Here is a 24,166-nt window from a genome sequence, read left to right as displayed (position 1 = left end):
TGTGAAAGGAATATCCTTTTTATTAAAAAAAAAAAAAATCAGGATTGCAAAGCAGGAGGAGTCAGGAGCTCAGGTAAGTCTCCCTCAGTGCTTATATATATAGACAGAATAAGAAAGTCAGAGTCACAAGGGACTTCCAGAGATCATCCAGTCCCACCCTCTGCAGGGAGGCAGGCACTCAAATGCCAAGTACTCCATGGCATGTGCTCAGCCAGGCTGTGGTTAACCATCTCCAGGGGATGACATCCCAGAAGGTTCGCTGGAAGAGCACTAGGAAGTCTTTCATGGTGTCAATTCACGATCTGCTGGCTTCAGTTTTGCCCCTGCATCTTCTCCCTGGACTGATGCTGGAGGACTGCTGAGATCAGAATCCAGGGAAGCAGGGCAGGTGGGCAGAGGATTCTAAGGACCTTTCCTTCCCCCTTCAAAAAGAAAAAAAGGCGCTCTTGATCAGTCAGGCTTTGTCCCCAAAAATTGATTAAAAAATAAAAAATACCCATTCCTTTTCAGCCATCCCCCTTTTTCCTCTTGTTGGCTGCTATTATAAGCCAAAGACACAATCCTAGCTAGGTTTACTCAGAAGTAAGTCCTATTGTGCCCTGCACCCCCCCCCCCAACACTTACCCAGGCTTACCTCCTGAGGCTCCAGACGTGGAATGCAGGACCAGGGACTCTCCTGGAGTTCTTCGGCCAGTGAGGCAACTCGAGGGGGCGCCTGCAAGGGAGAAGGGTGGATGGAGAGGAGAAACTCCTGCTAGCAGAAGGGTGTTGTAGCCCCCCAAGGAATGCAAAGATACTCACCCGATTAACTGTGTAAAAAAGGCCTGGATTACGGCCTCTGCTTCGGCTCAAGTGGCGGGTAGGCGATGGGGAAAGGGGGGGAAGCGGCCCCCAGAATGGACATAACAGCAGGGCTGTGAAACATGGTGGGGGAGGTGGGAGAGAAGGCTGGCTGGGCAGCTGGGGAGGTGCTGCATCTCACCAGCACAGGGAGTGCTCCTGGCAGGCTTCCAACTGGGAGGGAAGCCCGACCCAGAGAGAGCAGCGCAGAGCTTTCCTCCGCTTGGGGAGCCCAGCCTGCTCTTAGTGAGGGTCCAAATGCATCCTCCATCTTGCCTGGGGGAACAGGGGTGGCATCTGCATGCTGGGGTGTGTGTGTGAGAGAGAGCAGCCCCCATCTGCATTAGGGGTGAGCTGTAATCTTGCTCTGCATGGCTGCAATCCTATCCACACTTTCCTGGGTGTAAGCCCCATTGACTCGAACAGGACTTACTTCTGAGTAGACCTACATAGGCTTGGGGTCTGTGTCAGCTTAACCAAAGATCTTCACCTCTCTCTTTTCCTCCCCCTTCAAAAAAGAAAAATAGTCGCGCTTGATCAGTCATACTTTGTCCCCAAAAATTGATTAAAAAATAAAAATACCCATTCCTTTGCAGCCACCCCCCTTTTTCCTCCTGCCTCCTTGGGGGGGGGGGTGTACTTCCTATGTTGGCTGCTATTATAAGACAATAGGCACAATCCTAGTTAGGTCTACTCAGAAGTAAGTCCTATTGTGCTCAATGGGAAATTTACTCCCAGGAAAGTGAGGTTAGGATTGCAGCCAAACAGTCTCTCGGTGACCTCAGTTTGCAATTAGCAGATACACACAAAACAAAGTCTTCCCCTCCCCCCAAAATTCACCACTTCTCTCTCCCCCCTCCCTTTCCAAAACCCTCCAGGTGTGCTGCTAACAAACTCAGGGCACAATCCTAACCAGGTCTACTCAGAAGTAAGTCCTATCTTGTTCAATGGGGCTTACTCTCAGGTAAGTGTGGTTAGGATTGCAGCCTCAGAGTGCTGCTTTTTGTTTCTAGTGTATAATCATCACACCTTCATACCCATTTTGGGGGTAACTGAGGTGAGGTGAGGTGAGGTGAGGTGATGAAATGGGGAGCCGTGGCCAATGGCCACAAGGATCGGGGAAGTTCCAGAACCACTGGTGTAATCAATCAAATGTCCATTATATTTCTGTGACCTCCTCTGAGAATCCCTGCCTGCAGGGCAGCTGCAAGTCCAGGTGACCTGAACACCTGCTGGGCCACATGATCCTCTTTGGCAGTGGGCTGTCAGGGAATCTGGAACACCAGGAAGTCCTCAGCAACCTTCCTCACCAATTGTATTCATGGTCTTCACAGAATGAGAAGACAGTCCCCAGTCTGAGGGGCTCAGGATCTGAAATCTGCTCCTGAATGATGCACACGTGTGGCCCAACAGAGGCATCCAGGGATTTACTTACTGACATAGAGGATGACTCCAGCCACAGCCAGGACCCCCAGGACCCCCAGGATGACTCCCACAGCAATGAGCCGAACAGGCACTGAGGGGGAAATGGAAAGAACATACCTTTACTCTGACTGAAATGGGCTCTGCAAAGCCTCAGGCAGAGATCCCGAGACCCTTCGACTGGAGATGGGGACCCTGAAGCTGGGACACATGCAAACCACTGAGATGAGCCCCGCTCTGGGGTGGCCTTGATCTAGGGCAATTCCATCCCCTGGAGACCCACTTGAGCTCAGCATCTCAGGCCTCCAAGGGAGCCTGCAAAACCACTGAAAAAAGTCTCCACTGATCTCATACAAGGGTTTGATTTTGGGGCTGTAGCAATGACGGATGTAGCAGTGAAGGGTTGGAGAGGCAATGAATAGATGGAAGTCAGGTTTCGAAGGTAGGGGCAGAGAGCGAGCTTGTTGTACCAGCCGGCCGCCTGCCTTTTATTCACTTTTTCTCTCATGAAGCAATACAGTGCAATACTGAGGGTTACTGGTAACAACTTCCTTGACAACACATTTCTAAGATATGAGCGCTTCTCCACTCTAAACCACTATCTCATTCTGTTTACAAGAATGTTTCGAGGTTTGACTCGAGTGGGGGGGGGGGGGAGAGATGTGCCTGTCGGTTGCCAGGTTCACTAAAGCCAAAGCGTGCTTCTGTATAATCACTACATGGTCTCTTTTTAAATTTTATTTCTAATATATCTGGCTATATTTTTGAAGGTGTTTATGAAGCAAGTCTAGGCCTTGCCGATTAAGCAAAAGGATTTTAGGTTGGTGTTGTGGGGTCGAAGAACACAGTTTGACACAATGAGGGGAAACATTAGATAAAACAAGAGAACCTCAGTGAAGAAAGTGGCTAAAGAAACATATTTAGCTTGGCTAAATAAATGCATGTTAAAATCACAGTTGGGGGAAAAGGCAACACTTTTTTTTTCCTGAAAATGATTTGTTGTGGGTAAAAGTATTACAAATTGGCTAAAACAACAGGTGGTTGTAATTAAATTAATAAGAATATAACTAAAGGTGTGGCTTTTACATGTAAAAAACTACTTAGGGGGGTAATAACATGTTTACATAATTAAAACAAACATTTTCACATTTTAAACAGTTCATTGAGCCCACTCTTATGGGCACACAAGGTTTGTAAGTCTTTGAGTACCATTTTTTTTTGTGTGTTTTTTTTTAGTTGTTTATACACTGGAATCAGACAAGTTTCTAGCAGCTTGCTGGCTGTGGACAGGCAAAAGTGTTTATAGTCTGTGCTAAACCGCTCCCAAATGTTATAGTTCATCCTGCCATGCAGGGAAGATGCTTTTGCAAAAGGCACAAGGGTTGTAAGTAGAAAGCAGCAGGAGATCATAACTAATAAGTTTTTGGTCACTTCTGCCATCATGGCAAGCAGTTGCTTCTGGGCTTTTGATGTCAGTGTTGTTAAATCTTCCCAGGTTATGGGATGGGCTTTTTGCCTGGGTTTTTTTGCTGGCTGCTTGTTCCTGGGTTGTTCTTGCAGTCTTAGGGTTATTTGGAAGTTGGGAATTGGATTCTTTAGGCTCTGGTGCTACAACATCTTTGGATGGTTTCACACACCCTGCTGGAACTTAAAGCATTCCTGTAGGAGTAAGCACAACAGCATAGCCTTGCTCCTGCTCCTGGGCAGGAGGTCTGGTCTAGAGGGTAGACCCTCCATTTGCCTGAAGATTAACATCCACAAGGTCGCCAGTTCGAGGCCACCGGCACCGTGCGACCTTGAAGCAGCTGGCAAGCTGCAGCTGAGCTGTTCCATCTGCTCAGAGCGTGGGAGGATGGAGGCCAGAATGTTAAACCAGATCGGAGTGTAACAGCTTGAATGTGGTGGTTCTTGAAAGAGAGAACCTTCTTTCAATTTGTAAAAATCCCTGCGTGGATTTAATAAGCCTGCCTGTGTAAACCGCCTTGAATAAAGTCTTGAATAAAGACCAAGAAAGGCGGTATATAAATACTGTATATTTATTATTATTATTATTATTATTATTATTATTATTATTATTATTACTATTACTAATGAGGCCGGGCCTTTCTATTTTGGGTCTGGCAATTGCTGATAATAGACCATGGGTTATTTGGAAACCTTGAACGTGCGGTTGCTTAAGAAGCTTGCTTGATTTGGGCTAGGAGGCAATGGTTTTATAACTCTTACATGCCTTTTATGGGGGGTGAATCCTTCTGCATTGAGTGTTAAAAAATTCAAAGTATATAATATACAGTGTCTCTTAAATATGTATTGGTCTAAACAAACTATGTCTTATATCCCCCATTTATAATTCTTTAAATAAAAGGGAATTACAGGGTATGCTATGTTTTAAAACAATGTTTTAGGTGGTATAAAAAAGGTTGTTTTGTTTTGTTTATTAAAAATACGCAAAAAGCATTGTCTGTTTTTAACACAAGTGGCTTTTTTATCACTGCAATTGAATGTACAAAGTGGGCAATGGCATGTTTGGTGGTTTCTTTTTTTAAAAACTAAAACTTACATATAACTAAAATAGATATTAATGCATACATGTAAATATAAATATGGCTTAAATTCAAAAATGTAAATGACATTTATTTACTACAATTAGTTTGCTTGAGTCCTGCTGGGATTTACTACATGCGGGGACAAAGAGGGAACGCGAGAACAATAAGGACAATTGTTTGTGCTTGTGAAAAAGGGATGGAAAATTGTTTTACAAATTTTGGCGGACTGATAAAAGAAAGTGTGACTAGTTATGGGATTAGAAAAAAAATGCATTTTACTGATGAATTCAGGGAGGCTCTTAAGGGCTTGATCAAGGCTATGGGATGAGAAAAAATTTTCTGATGAAACAGGGAGGCTTTTAAAAGCTTGAGTTAGCTTGGTTACTGCTTTCAAATAAAAATCTGGAAAAAGGGGTGTGTGACTATAACTATGGGCAACAAAATAAGGTTTGGTTTGGCTTTAAAACCAATTTTACAAATAAAAAAAGGTTTGACAAATTATGGTTAAGTTAAAACATAATATAGACAAACAACAGATGTTCTAAAAAATTATGGACATATTAGGTGTCTACTATTAAATTAAAGGGCTGATATGGGAAACAATCTACAAATTAAAGTTCTGCTGTAAGGCTGCAGCAAGAAGGCTAGCCTTGTGACTTTGAATATTTACATTTAAACAAGTTTTTATTATGTCTGCTAGGGCTAGGCTTTGTATGGCAGTTAAGGGTTGGAGCGTCTTCTTACAGTCTTTATTTACAGCAAGTTTTAACAGCTGCGTGGGTAGCTTGAAATACGAGCGTACCCAATTAATATGTTTTAACAATTATTGCAATTGCACTGGAGTTAGCCTTTGGGGGACTGTTAACTTAGGTGTTACAGGTGTTACATAGGATAAGAGCTAAAATACAAATAAGGAGCTTGTGGTTGCATCTTTTTCTAGTGCTATATGAAGACTAAACTTATAAAATTTAAGACATGGTCTTGCAAAAGAATGAAATTTAAGGTACCATCTATTTGCTATACCTTCTAGCAGTCTTTTGGCGTATATGCTAGTGATTCCAAAGTTTTTAAGTGCAACTTGCACTTTCTTTAAGACGGAATAAGGGAGAGCTTGCTAGGCTTTGACAACTTGCTCCTGTGCATTTGAGGGGGGGGCACTACAGGGCAGATCATGGACAGCTCAAAAGATTTTTCTGCCATCAATTTTTTTTAATTTTATGGCTTTTTGCACCATGGCCTTTATAAGTGAGAGCTGTCTATTAACAGTAATGTTTGATGGTTCTTTTTGTTCCTGTGGAGCTAAAGCAGAGGGGGGAGGAGAAGAAATGTAAGCTGATGCGGGAGGGTTTTTAGAAGGTGCACTGTTAATCTCCTCTGACTGCCCTGGTGTCTTCGGCTGCGGAGCGCAGTTCTTGATAACATCTAAGCAAAAATGCCATGCGTGATGGACTTGAATGGGAGCCCGCGGTTGCGCGTGCAGCATCTGCCCTATTTGGTCCCATTCCTGTAGCTTAAAAGTGCCTCCCTCGGGATACCAAGGGCACTGTTTTTTTAATTATGCGAATTAACTCTGTGACCTCTTGGGAGGAAACAGGGTGTTGCGCTTTGCGGAGAAGAAAGTGTAAATCATTGTGATGGTGTGTTTGTGCTGCTGATAAAGCAGCACCCATACTATACTTACCGGGATCCGAAGATGAATGACATTTGTAACTCGTGCTGGGCATAGTAAGCTAGCCCTGAGCAGTTTCTGGCTATTCTACAGCCCCACGGGGCCAGGTGTAGCAATGACAGATGTAGCGGTGAAGGGTTGGAGAGGCAATGAATAGACGGAAGTCAGGTTTCGAAGGTAGGGGCAGAGAGCGAGCTTGTTGAACCAGCCGGCCGCCTGCCTTTTATTCACTTTTTCTCTCATGAAGCAATACAGTGCAATACTGAGGTTTACTGATAACAACTTCCTCGGCAATACATTCCTAAGATATGAGCGCTTCTCCACTCTAAACCACTATCTCATCTTGTTTACAGGCTTGCTCAAGGTTTGCCTTGAGTGGGGGAGGAGGGGTAAGATGTGCTTGCCGGTTGCCACGTTCACTAAAGCCAAAGCGTGCTTCTGCATAATCACTACAGGGGCACTCTCATGTCACCCATTCAGAGCAATGAAAGCAGACGTTTCTGCCTCCTGCTCTCCAGGGTTCCTCTGCCCACTCTTTCCAGCAGCCACATCCTCCTTCCAGCCTTCAACACAGGCGTGTATCAGCAGCTCTGAGCCCCAAAATACACCCTGAGAGTTGCTGAGGCCTTTCTTCTTCAAGTCCCGCCTCCCAGAATCTGCCCCCCACTCTACCCCCATCCCACAAAGAGCTTCCTCCCCAGGCGCCCCTCCCCTGCAGCCTCTCACCAGACTCCTTCAGGGCCACATCCAGAGGGTCCTGCAGCCCATCATGTTCCACATGGCACTGGTAGCGGCTCCTCTCCTTGGGATCAATCTCAATGCTCAGCCCGGTGTAGTAAGTTCCATCCGGGTTGGGGCTGACAACCCCATGGAACGCGTCCTCCTGCCTGACCTTCCCATCCTTCCTCCAGGTGACATCAATCTCCTTGGGGTAGAAGCCGTGGGCCCGGCAGAGGAGGGTCTCCAAGCCCTGCTGGCTGTCCTTATGTGTCACCTTTACTATGGGGGGCTCTGTGGAAAAAGTGGCAATGCCAGTGTCAAGACTGGGGTCCTTGGCTGACTCACGGGATGGATGCTGGAATTTAGCAGAAGGAAGGGACCACCCCCTGCCCCAAAAGCAGCCATCCCACAAGTGCAGCATCCTCCAGAGACTAAAATCTGCAAAGAAAGGGACTCCATGGCATCCCTCAGTACTTGGTACAAAAGCTCCAAAGCAGGAAGTAGTAGACCTGGGACCTCCCTGTGGTCTCCTCCAGGGCTTTGGGGCAACTGTCCCTGGACCTCCACCACAGCTGAACAGAGGTCGGGAGTGTGCAACCTTTTCTGTGTCACAAATACCTTTAAAATGAAAGCACTGGCCCCCTCCCAGAAAAATGCAGACACACACAAAATGCCTTTTGCAGCTCAGGGACCTTCTGAAGCCCATCCACAGACTGCAGGGCAAGAACCGCTACTCTGGACTGGAGGGCAAGAAGTGAGCATCGCGCCCCCCCCAAGCATCTGGGTTTGTTCATGCTCCTGAAATGGCCACTATTCATATTTCCAGCACTGCCCTCTCTGCTCCTTCCTGCAGTTCTTTTTCTTTTCCTGAAGCTGAACATTCGTCCCCGAGTGAAGAGGAAGAATTCCTGAGTCTCCTGCTTGCCTTGACTAGTTCCTTGAGGTCCAAATGGCCACCCCAAATTCTCCACTGTAGTTTTCAAGAAGGGAGGAAACTTCAGGGTCAGTGACCAGCATCCAAAGGAAGGGATGAGGTCAGCGATTTCTGTACTTCCAACTGGATGCCATTTTTAAATAAGGAAAAAATGGTTCCCTTACAGATGCACTCTGCACATGCTCCAAGGCACTCTCTCCTTATACTGATTTTTACTGTGATCTTTCTTCTAAATGAGCTTCCTGTCAGAAGGGGAAACAGACACACCACAGGGTGAAGGCATGTGAATTTTGATAAGGTGGAGGAGAGTGAATCTTCCATGTGTAGAGACAACTGCAGAAATACTCCCCCCTCCTCAACTCTCTGAACCCCCATTTCAAAAAAGGGGGAGAGAGTTTTGGCTGCCAGTCTTGGGAGACGAAGTGACAGACAGGCGTGTGTGCGTGAACTGTCCAGAGCGGGTGCAGCTTCCCAGAGGAAGGGAGAAGGGATGTTCTGTTGGGCATGGGGCACTGCCCCCTTCCTAACAAGAACAACAAATATGTCATCTAACAACTTAAATACTGGCCTTCAGCGAGGCTGTCTGAAAGACTGTATTCTTCCATACAAGCCTTTGTGGAAGGCCCCCTCTTCTCTCGTCCCCCCCACCCTCTGACATCCCTATTTTAAGTATTGCTACTGCATTTCTTTTCTTCTTCTTCAGCAAAGTCCTCCTCATCTGCTTCTTCTTCTTCTCATAATGTGCAGGCATCTAAGAACGGCTTTCTCCATCTCCCCTATTTCTATTCAATGCTTTAGGAACAAAGACCAAGTGAAATCAATTTGCCTGACCTTTTCTGGACTTTCCCCCATCTTTCCTCTTTTCTATTCTGTGCTTAAGACTTATATTTGTACTCCACACCATTAATTTCACCTTCAAACATGTAGATTTGATCCAAGGCCATATGTTCAGACACACAGGGCGTAATCCTCACTCCTTATGTCAGGGCTTTCCAGCACTGACATCAGGGCAATGCAGTTCTGAGGGAAGGGAACAAACACTCCCTTACTTTGAGAAGGCCTCCCTGAGTGACACCCAACTGCAGGATGCAGCACACGTCCCATTGGCACCGCTGGAATTCTGTGAACTGAACTGGGTGACCTTCTACTGGAGCCTTGTAGTTCTGTCTGAAGGTGTGAGTTTCACATTCCAAGGTTTGAATTGCACTACTACATGTTGGTGCTCATGAAGATGTTTCCACTACAGCTTGAATCCACTTTCACTGCACTTCTATTCCCTGCTTCTCAAACTTTTTAGGACAGGGACCCCCTTTTCAGAATGACAATCTGTTGGACCCGCTGGAAGAGACGTCATGGCCAGAAGTGGCATCATCAAGCAGGAAAATTTCTAACACCCTTTATATGATTAAAATCAAATTCACTAAATTAGAAGTTTATAATAAGTTTAAACAATTATTTAAAATACAGAAAATGCTTTGGAGCCTCCCAAGCAGTTGCTGGTCTGTTTTTTTGTGTTTTGGTTTTTTTAAAAAATTCCAGAAACATCCCAAAGGTTGCAATGCTATCCACACTAACCTGGGAGTAAGCCCCATTGCCTGTCATTGTGAGCAGCATATGCAGGGGATATATATGTTGTTAAGAGCCTACGCACTCTGAAAAGTCTGGAACTGTAACATTTCCCCAAATGCAGTCAGATGCCACCAGGGGTAACATATTGAAAATAAAACAACCATTGAAATGAATGGGGACCCACGTGAAATGAGCCCACATGGGACTGACCTACTGGGTTCTGACCCACAGCGTGCATGCTGTGGGGGGACTGTTTGTTGGGGAATCTGGGAGCTGTCAGGGCTGCTATGAAGAAAGGAACTTCCTTCTGCAGAAGGCACTGGGAAGAGAAGTGCTTGGAGGGCGGACTGAAGGGGCTGCGGAGTCAGTGCTGGAGGTCGCGGCGCCCACATTCATTTGTGGCGAAAAAGGAAACTACGCAGTGCTTTTGCCGCGCAGTTTGTTTTGCCCCCGTGTGCCCCCCTCTCTCCAGGCCTGCCCCTGCTTATGTGGGGGGTGTTGCAGGAGGAGCGCAGTCTGCAGCCACGGCCTGAGTGGCTCGGGCAGGGCAAGGGCAGGTCAGGACTGCAGGGGGCGGTTTTGCCCCAGGAGGAAGGGGGGCTGGGGGGAGAGGGTGTTCCAGGGGCTGCTTCACCGGTCACGCTGCCCTCCCGCCGCAGGGCTGCGAGCAGGGGGAGCCTCCGGCGCTGTGATGGGAGGCCTGGAGGAAGCGACCCCCCCCCGCTGACCTTTCCTCTGCAGGGTCTCCGCCCCGTAGCGCAGGTACTTCCGCAGCCACTCCGGGCACTCCTCCTCCAGGTAGGCCTTCCAGTACTGAAGGTTGACCAGGTCGGCCTCCCACTTCGCCTTGGTGAGCTGGGCGGGCACGACTGCCGCCTTCCAGGTGAGCGTCTTCGGGTCCAAGGCGATGAAGTCCCGCCCGTCGTAGCCGTACTGGACTTTCCCTCCGCGGGGCGCGCCCTCGCTCAGCTCGCAGCAGCTCGTGAGCTGCCAGGTGTGGAGCCCTGCAAGGGACCGGCGGGGGCGTCAGAGCCTGGGCGGGCGGGCAGGCAGGCAGGCAGGGCCCGACCCCCGCCCCACTTGGCGGTCGTGCCCGGAACAGGGCGCGGCTCCCGGACTCCCGCGCCTCCCCCCCGCCGGGCACTGTCGGAGCGGCTGAGCGGAGCCTCTCCCTGAGCGGCGGGCGGCCCGGGCAATCGGGAAGGGAGAGCGCGGCTCCCGGGGCCTCCCGCTCACCTCCGCTCTGGTTGTAGCGCTCCATTAAGTTCTGCACGCCCACTCTGAAGGTCGCCTCCCAGCCGCGGTAGATCTGCGTCTGCCCCTCCCAGTACTGGGGGTCCTCCCGGCCCGCCTGCTCCATCCAGGCCGCCCGAGGCACCGTCCTCTTCGCGTCGCTGTCGTAGTGCGTGATGAGCTGCCCGTCCACGGAGCCCACGACGACGAAGCGCGGCAGCCCCGGGCCGGGCTCCGAAACCCCCGTGAAGAAGTAGCGCAGCGAGTGCGACGCCGACCCTGGGGGCAGACGGGGCAGTCAGGGGCGCTCGCCGGCCTGCGGGCTCCGTCCCGGGGGGTAGGACGGGGCGCAGCCTCTGCGGCGGAGAGGGGGGCGCCGCACGCCCCTCGCACAGCCGCCCGGGCCCCGCTGCCCCGAGGAGGCCGCAACCACCCTGGAGAGGCGGGGGGCCCTGCCAGCCCTGCTGTCGAAGCCGGAGCGCCCCCCTCCCCACGCCCCCCGCATCTCCTTCAGCCTGCTGCTCCTCTCCGCGGAAGGCGCTGGGATTCTGCCCCCCCGCATGCACCCCCCCGCAGGAGGAAAAGCAGCCCTCTCGTCACAACGAACACCAACAAAGCGGGTCTGCCTGCGGGTGCTGCGACCCCCCCGCCCCCTTCCCCACTCTCATGCGTGTCCACAGGCTGCACCACTCAAGCCCCACGTGGCACACCTGGCTCCAGCGTCAGGGACAGACACAGACCCCGCACGTGCACCTTCCTGGTCTTCACGCACGAACAGGCTGCACCCAGCCACCGTCTCTCAAGAAGACCCACACACACACACCTGAGTCCCGCACCGCTGTCCACACACAAGCTCACCGGCACGAATCCTCAGTCTTGACAAGGAGACTCTCCACCAACAACACTTCTGTAAGATTTTTACATTCCCTTTCATTCCAGGAGTAACCAAAAATGCACCTCCACTGCAGCTGCTCTGCAGGACAGAAGAGGCACCTCCAGTTTTAACCTCCTCTTAAAGGCGCATTTAGATGAAGGTGAGATTTGCCCCGCCTCAATCAGCCAGCAGGGACACACTCAGCATCACAGGTACTCCCAGTAAAATTATCCAAATTAATACCCATCACATATCATTAAGACAATAAGTAATATCCCCTTGAGAAAATGCTGCCCCATGAGAGTTTTAAGCAACAACCCAGCTCCACCTGCTGGGCACTCCTGGTTACTGCACCCATTTGGTGAAACCTCTAGTTAGTGCTTTCCAGCCCAGCTCAGGCATTTTCCATCACAGATAGAATCAGAGTTGGGACCTAATAAGTCATCTAGTCCAACCCCCTGCCTTAGGCAGGAAATCCTCCTAGAGCATCTCCAGCGGGTGATTGAAGCCACTGCTTTGAAGCTCTCCAGTGAGGGAGAATCCAGCCCCTCCCTCAACAATCAGTTCCACTGCTGAACTGCCTTCTCTGTCAGGAATTTTTTCCTGATGTCCAAACTGAATTTCTCCTCTTGCAGTTTTTACCCTTTGGATCTAGATCAGTTTGGTGGTACTTTTACCACCTATTTGTATAGTTCCCTTTTTCATTTTGGACTTCTAAATAAATTAGTTCCATTTTGCTTCTTGGTCTGCCTGCTCTGTGTCCACAGGTGAGTCAGTGGTTGTCACTTCTTTTGGCTCTGCAGAAGGTACTGTGGGTCTGGTTTTAAATAAGAACCCTGGGGTTCAGGGCTTTCCTGGGAAGAGTTTTCCCCAGATGCCCCCCCCCCAACTCTCAGTAGCCTGGGATTGTGGCTGTGACTGCAACTGCCAAGGCTTTTCTCTGTTCAGCTACTGGTCCAGGATAGAACTGGGGCAGGAAGGCTTCCCTTGGTCAGCCTTCCTTCCTCTGGGACTCTCTCTCCTCCCCCTTTCCCTGACAACTGTCATTGGTAACTGGTAATTCCTAAATCTGAGGGTGGGGCTTCTGGTTTTCTTACAGAGCTTCTGTCTGGCCTCCACCCCTCCCCCCACAAGGATATCAGTGCCAGTGTGTCGTATACTTCGTCACACTCCCAGGGTTTTGGGGTGCTCAGAGTTGTTGGTTCTGAACCCTAGAGCCCTCAAAGATCCCTATTCGGTAGTACTGCCACCACCCTGTATGTACCAGTGCCTCAGTCCAGGGACACTGAGACCCTCTAGGCTTAACTACATCCCTTGTAGGCACTGAGCACTTTCTTTACTTAAAGTCTCAGTCCTCAAGTTTCTAGTCCACAATGAGGATTTTTGGTAGCTTGCTAAACCGCTAGGCAAGATTCTGAACCTTTGTCCCCAACAGACAATGAACCAACATGGTAAAAGGATTTTTTACTTTATTAAGTACACAGGGTTACAAAAAGTTACAAAAGGCAGCAAATGCTAGAGGCATAAAAACTTCTAGGAAACATATCAGCATAAAATAATAAAGCTAACTGGCTATCTCTATTATTTCCTAACTTTCACCTGGGTCAGCTTCTTTTGTAGATCCTCAGCCCCAGTTACCTATGGGCCACATGGTCCTGGCGGGGCAGGATGTGCACCCACCACTTTTTCCACCAAGAGACAAAGGCCAAAGACGAAGACAAAAGGGCCAAGACACCCCCCTGGGCTCTGTTCTTATACTTCTCATGCCAACAGGATGGGGTGACTCTGTACCCATTTCAAACTGCCCAATCAGAACTCTTGGGGTCAGAATCTTCTCGAAGTGGGGTTGGATGCTAGTCCTCCTAGTTCTCCCCCTCCCCACTGGAGACTCAGGGTGCCTCTCTGTCTGCTGAGGTGCTACATCATCACCTTCTATGGGTTGTAAATTCCTTGCAGCTAGGAACTGCAAGCCCCTTCTGCGTTACTGGGTTACTTTGGTTCAGGCTTTGCAATGCTACTAGGCCTAAACTGTACATATTCATGACACAGTGCTCACAAGATATCACATAGCAGAGCTGGGAGGGAGCAGTAGAAGATGCCCATTCTCAAAGGGAGAAGACTGTCAAAGGTTCCCAAGGCAAGAACCAGCACACTGACTCGTGAGTGGACAAAGGCCACGCTGGAGCCCCTGGAAGCACCAACCACAATCCTGAATTTACCTTCTGCCTTCCCACCACTCCCCTCAGCAATCTGAACTACTTTCTGGCATCCTCCTCCCCAGCAACCCAGGTGGAGATTCCAGCTTTGCCTTCCTTGGATCAGGACAGAACACAGAGCACTACATGTTTAAAAACCACCAGAACATGCAAATTATTGCACAAGCCGCCATTTTGTGAAAGGCTCACCTCCCCAGGCTGCTCTTTTGCAACACACTTGGCCTCCCCAAGAAGCCATTTTGTGCTCACAGGAGGTGGATCCCTGAGGATGTGCTTCTCACCTGTCCCTCCCCTCTCTCAAAGACTCACTTCAGATAATCTCCTACACGCATCCCCACCCATGAATGGTCCACCAGTGGAATATATATCAAGCATACCACTGCCCCCTCCCCACAAAAAATCTTTTTTCCTAAAGAGAAGCTGGGGAAAGGTGGGGGGGGACGCAAGATTAGAACTGGGGCTGCAGTAGGGGTGGAAGAGGGAGCTTCTAACCACATATGTCAGGATGTGGAGGGTGGGGGGAGCACAGCTTGTTCCAAATCAAAGCACTCCACAGCCCCCCTTCTCTGTGGGCACCTTCAGGTGCACCTCTGGGTACAGGGAAACCCTGAAACCACTTCCAAGCCCTCCTCCAGCTCACCAGCTCTGGCTGAGTCAGGGTGTCTTCTCTTGACCCCCACCCAAAAGCCGGCAAGGAGGAGACTGCCTCACATCACAGGTTCTTTGTGTATTTCTACAGTTGCAAATGGGGGGAAGGGGGGAGTCAAGAACAGGAGAAGAGCCCTGCTCGGTCAGGCCAGAGGCCCACCTAGTCCAGCTTCCTGTATCTCACAATGGCCCACCAGATGCCTCAGGGCACAAACAAGACAACAAGCGACCTGCATCCTGGTGCCCTCCCCTGCATCTGGCATTCTGGGGTGGTATTGGTATTGGCAACCTTCAGTCTCGAAAGACTATGGTATCGCGCTCTGAAAGGTGGTTCTGGCACAGCGTCTAGTGTGGCTGAAAAGGCCAATCCGGGAGCGACAATCCCTTCCACACCGGGAGCAAGTGCAGTCTGTCCCTGGTCTGTCTCCCTGGCTATGGGCCTTCCTTCTTTGCCTCTTAGCCTCAGACTGTTGGCAAAGTGTCTCTTCAAACTGGGAAAGGCCATGCTGCACAGCCTGCCTCCAAGCGGGCCGCTCAGAGGCCAGGGTTTCCCACTTGTTGAGGTCCATCCCTAAGGCCTTCAGATCCCTCTTGCAGATGTCCTTGTATCGCAGCTGTGGTCTACCTGTAGGGCGCTTTCCTTGCACGAGTTCTCCATAGAGGAGATCCTTTGGGATCCGGCCATCATCCATTCTCACGACATGACCAAGCCAACGCAGGCGTCTCTGTTTCAGCAGTGAATACATGCTAGGGATTCCAGCACGTTCCAGGACTGTGTTGTTTGGAACTTTGTCCTGCCAGGTGATGCCGAGGATGCGTCGGAGGCAGCGCATGTGGAAAGCGCTCAGTTTCCTCTCCTGTTGTGAGCGAAGAGTCCATGACTCGCTGCAGTACAGAAGTGTACTCAGGACGCAAGCTCTGTAGACCTGGATCTTGGTATGTTCCGTCAGCTTCTTGTTGGACCAGACTCTCTTTGTGAGTCTGGAAAACGTGGTAGCTGCTTTACCGATGCGCTTGTTTAGCTCGGTATCGAGAGAATGTGTGTCGGAGATCGTTGAGCCAAGGTACACAAAGTCATGGACAACCTCCAGTTCATGCTCAGAGATTGTAATGCAGGGAGGCGAGGTTCTGGGGTAACCTACTTCTAAACCCAGGAGGTTGCACAAACCCATCATAGCTCCTAACCTGTGATGGGCTTTTCCTCCATCAGTCTGCCTAATCCCCTTCTAAAGGCATCTAGCCCAGATGCCATTACCACATCCTGTGGCAAGGAGTTCCACAGACTAATCACATGTTGGGTCAAGAAATATTTTCTTTGTTCTAATTAGAGATGGAACTTATATGAATGAATGAATGAATGAATGAATGAATGAACTTATATGAATGAATGAAGGTCTTGCAATAAGGCCTACCAAAATACCTGATAGCTGATCTATAACAGCCAAGACCTCTCACTAGAGGTTCCAAGAAAGCAGCCCCAAAGCAACTGATCAGAAAGCAAACCCCAGAGGACCACCAGCAGAACAGCCTCAAATGTGAGGAGACAAACCTCTTTCCTTTAAAGCAGCAGAGGGAAATGCAACCAGGCCCCAGCTCCTGGTGACCTCACAGGAGACCCCCTCCCTGGTCCCCCTCCTACTGTTGGAGCAGGTAAGTCATGTCCTGCAGCTGCAGGGAAATCTCTGCTGCCCTCCCCCCCCCGAAGGCTGGTCTTCCAGGCACTTTGGGTGGGGACTTACAGAGGTGTTGGGCTGTTGCCTCAGCTGCTCAAACCAAACCCTGAGACACCCTGCCCCCCCCCAGTGAAAAGAGAAAATATTTCTTTACTCAGCGTGTGGTTGGTCTGTGGAACCCCTTGCCACAGGATGTGGTGATGGCGTCTGGCCTGGACGCCTTTAAAAGGGGATTGGACAAGTTTCTGGAGGAAAAATCCATTACGGGGTACAAGCCATGATGTGTATGCGCAACCTCCTGATTTTAGAAATGGGCTATGTCAGAATGCCAGGTACAAGGGAGGGCACCAGGATGAGGTCTCTTGTTATCTGGTGTGCTCCCTGGGGCATTTGGTGGGCCGCTGTGAGATACAGGAAGCTGGACTAGATGGGCCTATGGCCTGATCCAGTGGGGCTGTTCTTATGTTCTTAACTACAATTCCCAGGAGGCCTTGCAGGTCTCTTGTTATCTGGTGTGCTCCCTGGGGCATTTGGTGGGCCGCTGTGAGATACAGGAAGCTGGACTAGGTGGGCCTATGGCCTGATCCAGTGGGGCTGTTCTTATGTTCTTATGGCTGCGAAGGGACTCTTGGCCCATGCGACGGGGGGGGGGGGGATAGACGATGAAGGGCGCAGGGCGATCCTGGCTGGGACGCGGGCAGGACAGGGAGCCCCCCCCCCCCAGTTCAGACGGTGCCCAAGAGGGGCTGCCGCACAGCCACTTCCCAGCCCAGACTCGCCGCTCAGCGGAGGAGACCCCGGAGCCCTGGGCAGCGCCGCCGAGACTCGCGCCTGGATGAGGGAGCTCCCCGCCCCGGAGCGCCTCCAAAGCAGGCAGGGCGGCAGAGGACAGGCGGGACTGGCCAGCACTCCGGCTCGTCTCCGGGGAGAGACCCTCGACCTGTTCCGCCTCGCCTGCCCGGGACGCGCCTGGAGCGCAGACCACCCGCCCCGGGTTCAAGCGCTGCTCGCCACCCAAGCGGGAGTGGAGCCCCTGCAGGCACTCACCGGAGCAGGCGCCCAGCAGGAGGAGCAGCGCGGCCCAGCGAAGGAGACGCATCTCCTCTCGCAGCCGTCGAGGTCCGGAGTGCGGAGCTGAGGAAGGCCGCCCAGCCCAAGGCCGGAGCAGGCGGGATTGGCGGGGGGGGGGGGGGAAGTTCGGCCAATGGGAAAAAAGAGGCCCTGCCAGCCGCGCTGCAGCCGGGCAGAGAAGAACAGAAGAGCAGAACAGCAGCCCCTCTGGATCAGCCCCATCTAGACCAGCTTCCCGGATCTCACAGTCCCACCAAATGCCCAGGGAGCACAACTGGTAACAAGAGACCTCATCCTGGTGCCCTCTACAGAGCTTTCGTCCTGAGTACACTTCTGTACTGCAGCGAGTCATGGACTCTTCGTTCACAACAGGAGAGGAAACTGAGCGCTTTCCACATGCGCTGCCTCCGACGCATCCTCGGCATCACCTGGCAGGACAAAGTTCCAAACAACACAGTCCTGGAACGTGCTGGAATCCCTAGCAAGTATTCACTGCTGAAACAGAGACGCCTGCGTTGGCTTGGTCATGTCGTGAGAATGGATGATGGCCGGATCCCAAAGGATCTCCTCTATGGAGAACTCGTGCAAGGAAAACGCCCTACAGGTAGACCACAGCTGCAATACATCTGCAAGAGGGATCTGAAGGCCTTAGGGATGGACCTCAACAAGTGGGAAACCCTGGCCTCTGAGCGGCCCGCTTGGAGGCAGGCTGTGCAGCATGGCCTTTCCCAGTTTGAAGAGACACTTGGCCAACAGTCTGAGGCTAAGAGGCAAAGAAGGAAGGCCCACAGCCAGGGAGACAGACCAGGGACAGACTGCACTTGCTTCGAGTGTGGAAGGGATTGTCACTCCCAAATCGGCCTTTTCAGCCACACTAGACGCTGTGCCAGAACCACCTTTCAGAGCGCGATACCATAGTCTTTCGAGACTGAAGGTTGCCAATACTACTACATCCTGGTGCCCTCCCTTGCATCTGGCATTCTGACATAGCTCATTTCTCAAATCAGGAGGTTGCGCATACAGTCAGGGGGTTGCGCATAGGGGAGAAGATGGGGGAGAAGCAGAGGCTCCCTGCAAAACTTAGTGCTTTGCACCCCTTCTAGCTATGCCACTGGCTCCTGGCATCAGTCTGAAAATCAGTTGCACCTTCTGGATGAGGACTCCAGCAAGTGGACCAAACAGCTCCGTCCTGAGGAAGGCAGAAATCTTACAGGGTACTAAGCACTTTGAGTCAGAGGTGGAACCCCTTCCAAGCCCCCAGAATGGCCTCATTCACACCCTGAGTAGAACCGACCTTCAAAGACAGAGAGGAAAGCGACCTTCCCTCAGTTCCAAGGAAATAAAAGATGGGCTAATGGGAGAGAGAGAAGCTCTTCTCATCCCAGCTGCACCCCAATTCCTGTTCTCCCCTAGAAAGCTTTGAGATTCAACCCCCACGAAATTAGAAGCCCGTGAAGATTCGATGCCCCCCCCCCCCCGTCGATGGCTGCAGAAAATAGGGTGAGTGAAGCTGCTCATTTTTCTGTGTGTGATTGTGACATTTAGGGCACAATCCTAACCAACTTTGCAGCACCCGGTAAGGTCAATGCAACTCTTAGGTAAGTGAACAAACATTCCCTTACCTTGAGGGGGTCTCCGTGACTGCCCCCCAACTCCAGGATGCAGCACATAAGGGGTTTGGCCAGGTTTTGGAGAAAACGTCCATTACGGGTTACAAGCCATGTGTACGTGCAACCTCCTGATTTTAGAAATGGGCTATATCAGAATGCCAGATGCAAGGGAGGGAACCAGGATGAGGTCTCTTGTTGTCTGGTGTGCTCCCTGGGGCATTTGGTGGGCCGCTGTGAGATACAGGAAGCTGGACTAGATGGGCCTATGGCCTGATCCAGTGGGGCTGTTCTTATGTTCACATGCCCCACTGGCACAGCTCTGCCAGTGCTGGAAAGTTGGTTAGGATTGCACCCTTAATCCCCCACCTTCTTCCAAGGAGCTTAGTGCAGTGGACACAATCTTTAGCCTCTCATTTTACCCTCACAATCTCCCTGCGAGGTAGGCTATGCTGAGAGACAATGACTGGCCTGAGGACATTTTCAGGTCTCAGCATCCTACGCCCCCAAAACTGGGACACAGAACAGGGCTTAGGGTGATGTTTGTAGTATAGATGGAGTTGCGGATGGGAGAAGGAGAAGCACACGGCTGCTCAGAATACTCAGTTCCTTTGAAACCCAATCAGAGTTTTAGAGGTCAGCACCCCCTGGGCTTCCAACTGATGCTGAGGTCTGAGGACTGATCCCAACTGGGAGGGGCACAATCCTTTCCAGAAGAGGTCGAAGCACCTCTGTTTCCCAGTCATTCTGTTTCCTTCCACCTCCCTAGTCTGATGCTTGTATACGAGTGCAGTAGGAGCAGTACAGAAAGGACCCAGAAGCAGCTCCAGTCCCTGCTCTCCACCTGAGAGGGCCCAGAAGTCTGGCTGGGGAGGAAGGGGGCCTGGAGGCACAGCAGCCCCCTCCCCTCTGCAAAGCGAGACGTGACTTCAGCAACTTTGGTCTTCCTCAGCCAGAGTCGGACACAACTGAAGACAGCCACAAAGAGAGCGACCCCTCCCTGGCCAGCCCCCAGCCCCAATTCCAGGCTGGCTGGAGGGGCATCTGGAAGAAGAAGCATCAGCAGCAGTTCAGGAGAACAGGACTGGGGGGGGGGTTGGGGAGTCACTGAGTTCAGACAAGCAGCTGGAAAGCAGAACAAAGTCTCATCCAAACATCTCAGCCCAGACCTTGCTGAGGAAAGCAGCATCACGTGGGATGAAACCCCCTTTCCCTCTTGGCATGGACAGTTGGTGCTCCTGGCAACTCTCCAAGGTTGTTGGCACAACTGCAAGCCAAGCACTGTTCAGAGAGAACAAGGAAGTGGTTCCTGGGGCTCCAAGCAAGGCCAGGGGGAAGAAGAAGGCAGTGCCAGGAAGCCCACTGAAGGTGCAACTTTCCAGGAAGCCAGGAAGCCTATGCAGTAGTGTAGCTAGCAGGGGGCAAGGGGGCGGTCTTCCCTAGGTACAAATCTTGGGAGTTGACACCACAATTAACCAAAATTGCTAGAATCATGGAATACCATCATGCTAAATGCAGTTTGATGTGTAATTTACAGCAGAATGCAATGAAAAAACTGGAGAGAAGTATCTGAATTTTATCAAATGTTTTGGCCAAAAAACCAGAAAACAAAAAATGCAGGGAGCCCTACGGAAAGTGAAACTAAGCCATACTGCTCATTTACTCATGAGTAGGCAAGCTTGCCTTAGTCCATCGGAAAAGACAGGCTGAGAGGAATCCAACAACACCAGAATGGTCCTGATCCAATGAATGTAGCCTCCCAAAAACACCGGAGAAGGAGATCCCTCCCTCCAAGCTGGCAAATGTATTGAGCCCTATGGAAAGCGAAACTAAGCCACATGGTCACGTTTACTCTTGAGTAAGCAAATGTGCCTTTGCTCATGGTTAAGTCAGGCAAAGGGGAATGGTCCTGATCTGATGGAACTGGAGTTCAACAAATGCTCCAGAAGGCAGCCCCTCCCTAAGAAGGATGAAGCAGAAGCTTAACAGGGTAAGGCAGGGGTGCCCAAACCCAGGCCCTGGGGCCACTTGCTGCCCTTGAGGACTCCCAGTGCGGACCCTCAGGGAGCCCCCAGTCTCCAATGAGCCTCTGGCCCTCCAGAGATTTGCTGGAGCCCACAATGGCCCAACAGCTTTCAGTGTGAGGGCGACAGTTTGACCTCTTGCATCAACTGTGGGATGAGGGCTCCCTCCACTGCTTGCTGTCTCACATCTGTGATGCAGCAGTGGCAGCAAAGGAAAGGCCAGCCTTGCTTTGTGCAGGGCCTTTTATAGGCCTGGAGCTATTGCAAGACCTTCATTCATTCATATAAGTTCATCTTTAATATATACATTTATGTAAATATATGTAAATTTATGTAAACGTATGAAAATTTATTCAAATTTTAAATGTAAATTAATTCTTTTTTTTCCTCTGGCCCCCAGCACAGTGTAATACCATCATGTTACATATCAATGTGTAATTTGATGCAGAATGCAATGAAACAAACCGTGTTGGAATTTGGAGGCAGGCTGTGCAGCATGGCCTTTCCCAGTTTGAAGAGATACTTGGCCAACAGACTGAGGCAAAGAGGCAAAGAAGGAAGGCCCATAGCCAGGGAGACAGACCAGGGACAGACTGCACTTGCTCCCAGTGTGGAAGGGATTGTCACTCCCGAATCGGCCTTTTCAGCCACACTAGATGCTGTTCCAGATCCACCATTCAGAGCGCATAACCATAGTCTTTTGAGACTGAAGGTTGCCAACAACTATCAAAAGGTATAGCCAAAAAAACCAGTGGGGGCGGGGCAAGGGTCGATCACCACGCCCACCACCTGGGGTGTTGCCCCGCCCACTTCATGGGGTGATGCGCTGGGCTCCCGCACCAGGTGACCCAAACCTTAGTGACGCCACTGCTTAGAGGGGATAAGACAGCAGTCTTCCAGTATCTGAAGGGCTGTCAGTAAGGGCGGTTTGGCAGTGGAACAGGCAGCTGAGGGAGGTGGCAGATTCTCCAGCACTGGAAATCTTCAAGCAGAGGCTTGACAAGTGCTTGCTGGAGATGCTCTTCTAGGAGGATTTTCTGCTACAGGCAAAGGGCTGGAGTTGACGGCCTATCAGTTCCTTCCAATGCTATGATTCTAGGAACACACATACAGAGTTTCGTATAAAGATATATGACTATTCAGAGTGGAAGCAACTCTTCAAAATCTGGACAGTGAAGTTGGGATATCACACTAGCAAACCTTCTCTTCAGCAATCCTAATCTAGGGCAATTCCCGCCCCCCATGAAGACCCACCAGAGGAGCTGGTGAGGCCTCTTACTTTATAAAGACCTCAACTGAATTTGTGCACCAGTTTTAATTCAGAAGATTTGGGTGGATATTCCAGCCCCATGACATTGGGACTGAGGATCTGGATTTTGTAGGTTCATCCTGAGAAGATTATTGAACCACCACAAGTAGAGAGTGTGGCTCTAAAACAGATGAGAGGGAGGGGACTGGGTGGTTTCCCGTTACTTCCTAGGCCACGCTTGACATGTCATTTACGGGGGGAGTTCTAGATACTTGCCACCCCCACTGCTGCCAGCACACGGCCACCACGATCACCATCCATTTAGAAGCAGCCATCTGTGTTCATGACACATGGCATGGAAGGAGAAGACAGTTCCACGTCCCAAGAGGCTCAGAATCCAGACTGTATTGCACAATGATGCACACCTGGCTTAACAAAGACATTTAGGGATCTACTCTCTAGATATACCGTGATTTATCTGCTGAGAGAGAAGAGTGAAGTTCCCGACATGCTGAGCAAATACCTGGCAATGGTAAGGAACAAGTTTGAGAGAAATCCTGGCGCACTGCAGACTGACAACGGTGGTGAGTACACCTCACGACACACAAAGTCAATACTAGAGAGCCAGGGAATTAAACACAGGTTATCAGTGCCACACACACCACAGCAAAATGGCGTCGCGGAACGCAAAAATCGTAGCCTGTTAGAGATGGCCAGATGCATGCTAACAGATGCAGGTCTGCCTACAAATTTTTGGAGCGAGGCGATAATCACTGCCAACTATTTGCAGAACAGACTACCTACAAAGGGTGTCGTAAGCGACAAAACCCCTTTTGAGCTGTGGCATGGCAGAGCACCAGACATGAGTCATCTTCGCGTGTTTGGATGCAAAGTATATGCTTTCGTTCCAAAGGAGAAGAGGTCCAAACTAGACCTGAGAGCGGAAGAAGGTATCTTCACGGGATATGCTCCTGGAACGAAGGGTTACAAAGTTATGGACATGCACACCGGAAAGGTGACCACCAGGCATGGTCTGTACTTTGCAGAAAATGAGAAAGCTGATAGAAGCAAGAGATTTATTAATGATCTATCTCAGACAGATGAGGAGCTCACGTATGTGCCAGTTTGTCACAGCAGCATACCAGGACCCTCATCACCAGAGTCTGAGGCGAGTACAGCAGAAGAGGAGACAGACACAGAAGAGGAGGCTGATGAAGGAGAGGAACTGCTGGAGCCAGAAGTTGCTGCAGACACAGACCAAGTACCAGCAGAACCCAGACGTTCATCTTGAGAGAACAAAAGCGTTCTACCTCCACGACTTGGGCTGACCTACCTTGCAGGGTCGTCGTCACAACGCGAACCAGAGTCCTGGGAAGAGGTAGAAGCGATGCCCGCGCATGATTCAAGTAAGTGGAAAAAGGCTGCACAAGAAGAGATAAGTGCATTACACAAGAACAAAACATGGACACTTACTAAGCTACCGCCAAACAAAAAGGCGATAGGGTGCAAATGGGTCTTCAAGGCTAAGACAAATGCACAAGGACAGATAGAGCACTACAAAGCAAGGCTCGTAGCCAAAGGCTTCTCCCAAAACTATGTAGAAGATTTTGACGAGGTTTTTGCTCCTGTAGTGAAGCACACTACCATAAGACTGCTTCTAAGCATAGCTGCTTCCAGAAGATTGTCTGTCCAACATTTGGATGTAAAAACTGCTTTCCTTCATGGAGAAATTAAGGAGGAGCTGTACATGAAACAGCCACCTGGTTTCATAGATAGCAAGAAGGCACATTTAGTATGTAAGCTTCAGAAGGGGCTGTATGGCTTAAAACAATCAACCAAAGCCTGGAATGAAAAGCTGCACCACATGTTGA

General features: G+C 50.5%; 2 protein-coding genes across 3 annotated transcripts in view; one reads left to right on the top strand and one right to left on the bottom strand.

The window, feature by feature from the left end:
- The window catches only part of LOC136639180 (class I histocompatibility antigen, F10 alpha chain-like), a 75,341-nt gene that overhangs the window by 28,329 nt on the left and 22,846 nt on the right, over window positions 1–24,166 (top strand). The window lies entirely within an intron of this gene.
- LOC136640473 (major histocompatibility complex class I-related gene protein-like) lies at window positions 18–17,457 on the bottom strand. Of its 2 annotated transcripts, none has more exons than XM_066615636.1 (7): window positions 17,392–17,457; window positions 10,937–11,212; window positions 10,429–10,704; window positions 7,204–7,488; window positions 2,276–2,356; window positions 625–715; window positions 18–422 (listed from the first exon to the last, which is right to left on the bottom strand). In XM_066615636.1, the coding sequence occupies exons 1-7, from the start codon at window positions 17,441–17,443 to the stop codon at window positions 365–367; spliced, it is 1,119 nt and encodes a 372-aa protein (XP_066471733.1). In that variant the 5' UTR covers window positions 17,444–17,457; the 3' UTR covers window positions 18–364. The 2 variants fall into 2 exon arrangements, with proteins under 2 accessions (XP_066471733.1, XP_066471734.1); XM_066615637.1 differs by having other exon boundaries at window positions 635–715.

The sequence above is a fragment of the Tiliqua scincoides genome, chromosome 2 (assembly GCF_035046505.1).
Source record: "Tiliqua scincoides isolate rTilSci1 chromosome 2, rTilSci1.hap2, whole genome shotgun sequence".
NCBI classification, from domain to species: domain Eukaryota; kingdom Metazoa; phylum Chordata; class Lepidosauria; order Squamata; family Scincidae; genus Tiliqua; species Tiliqua scincoides.
This window is presented reverse-complemented; position numbering and strand designations above follow the sequence as displayed.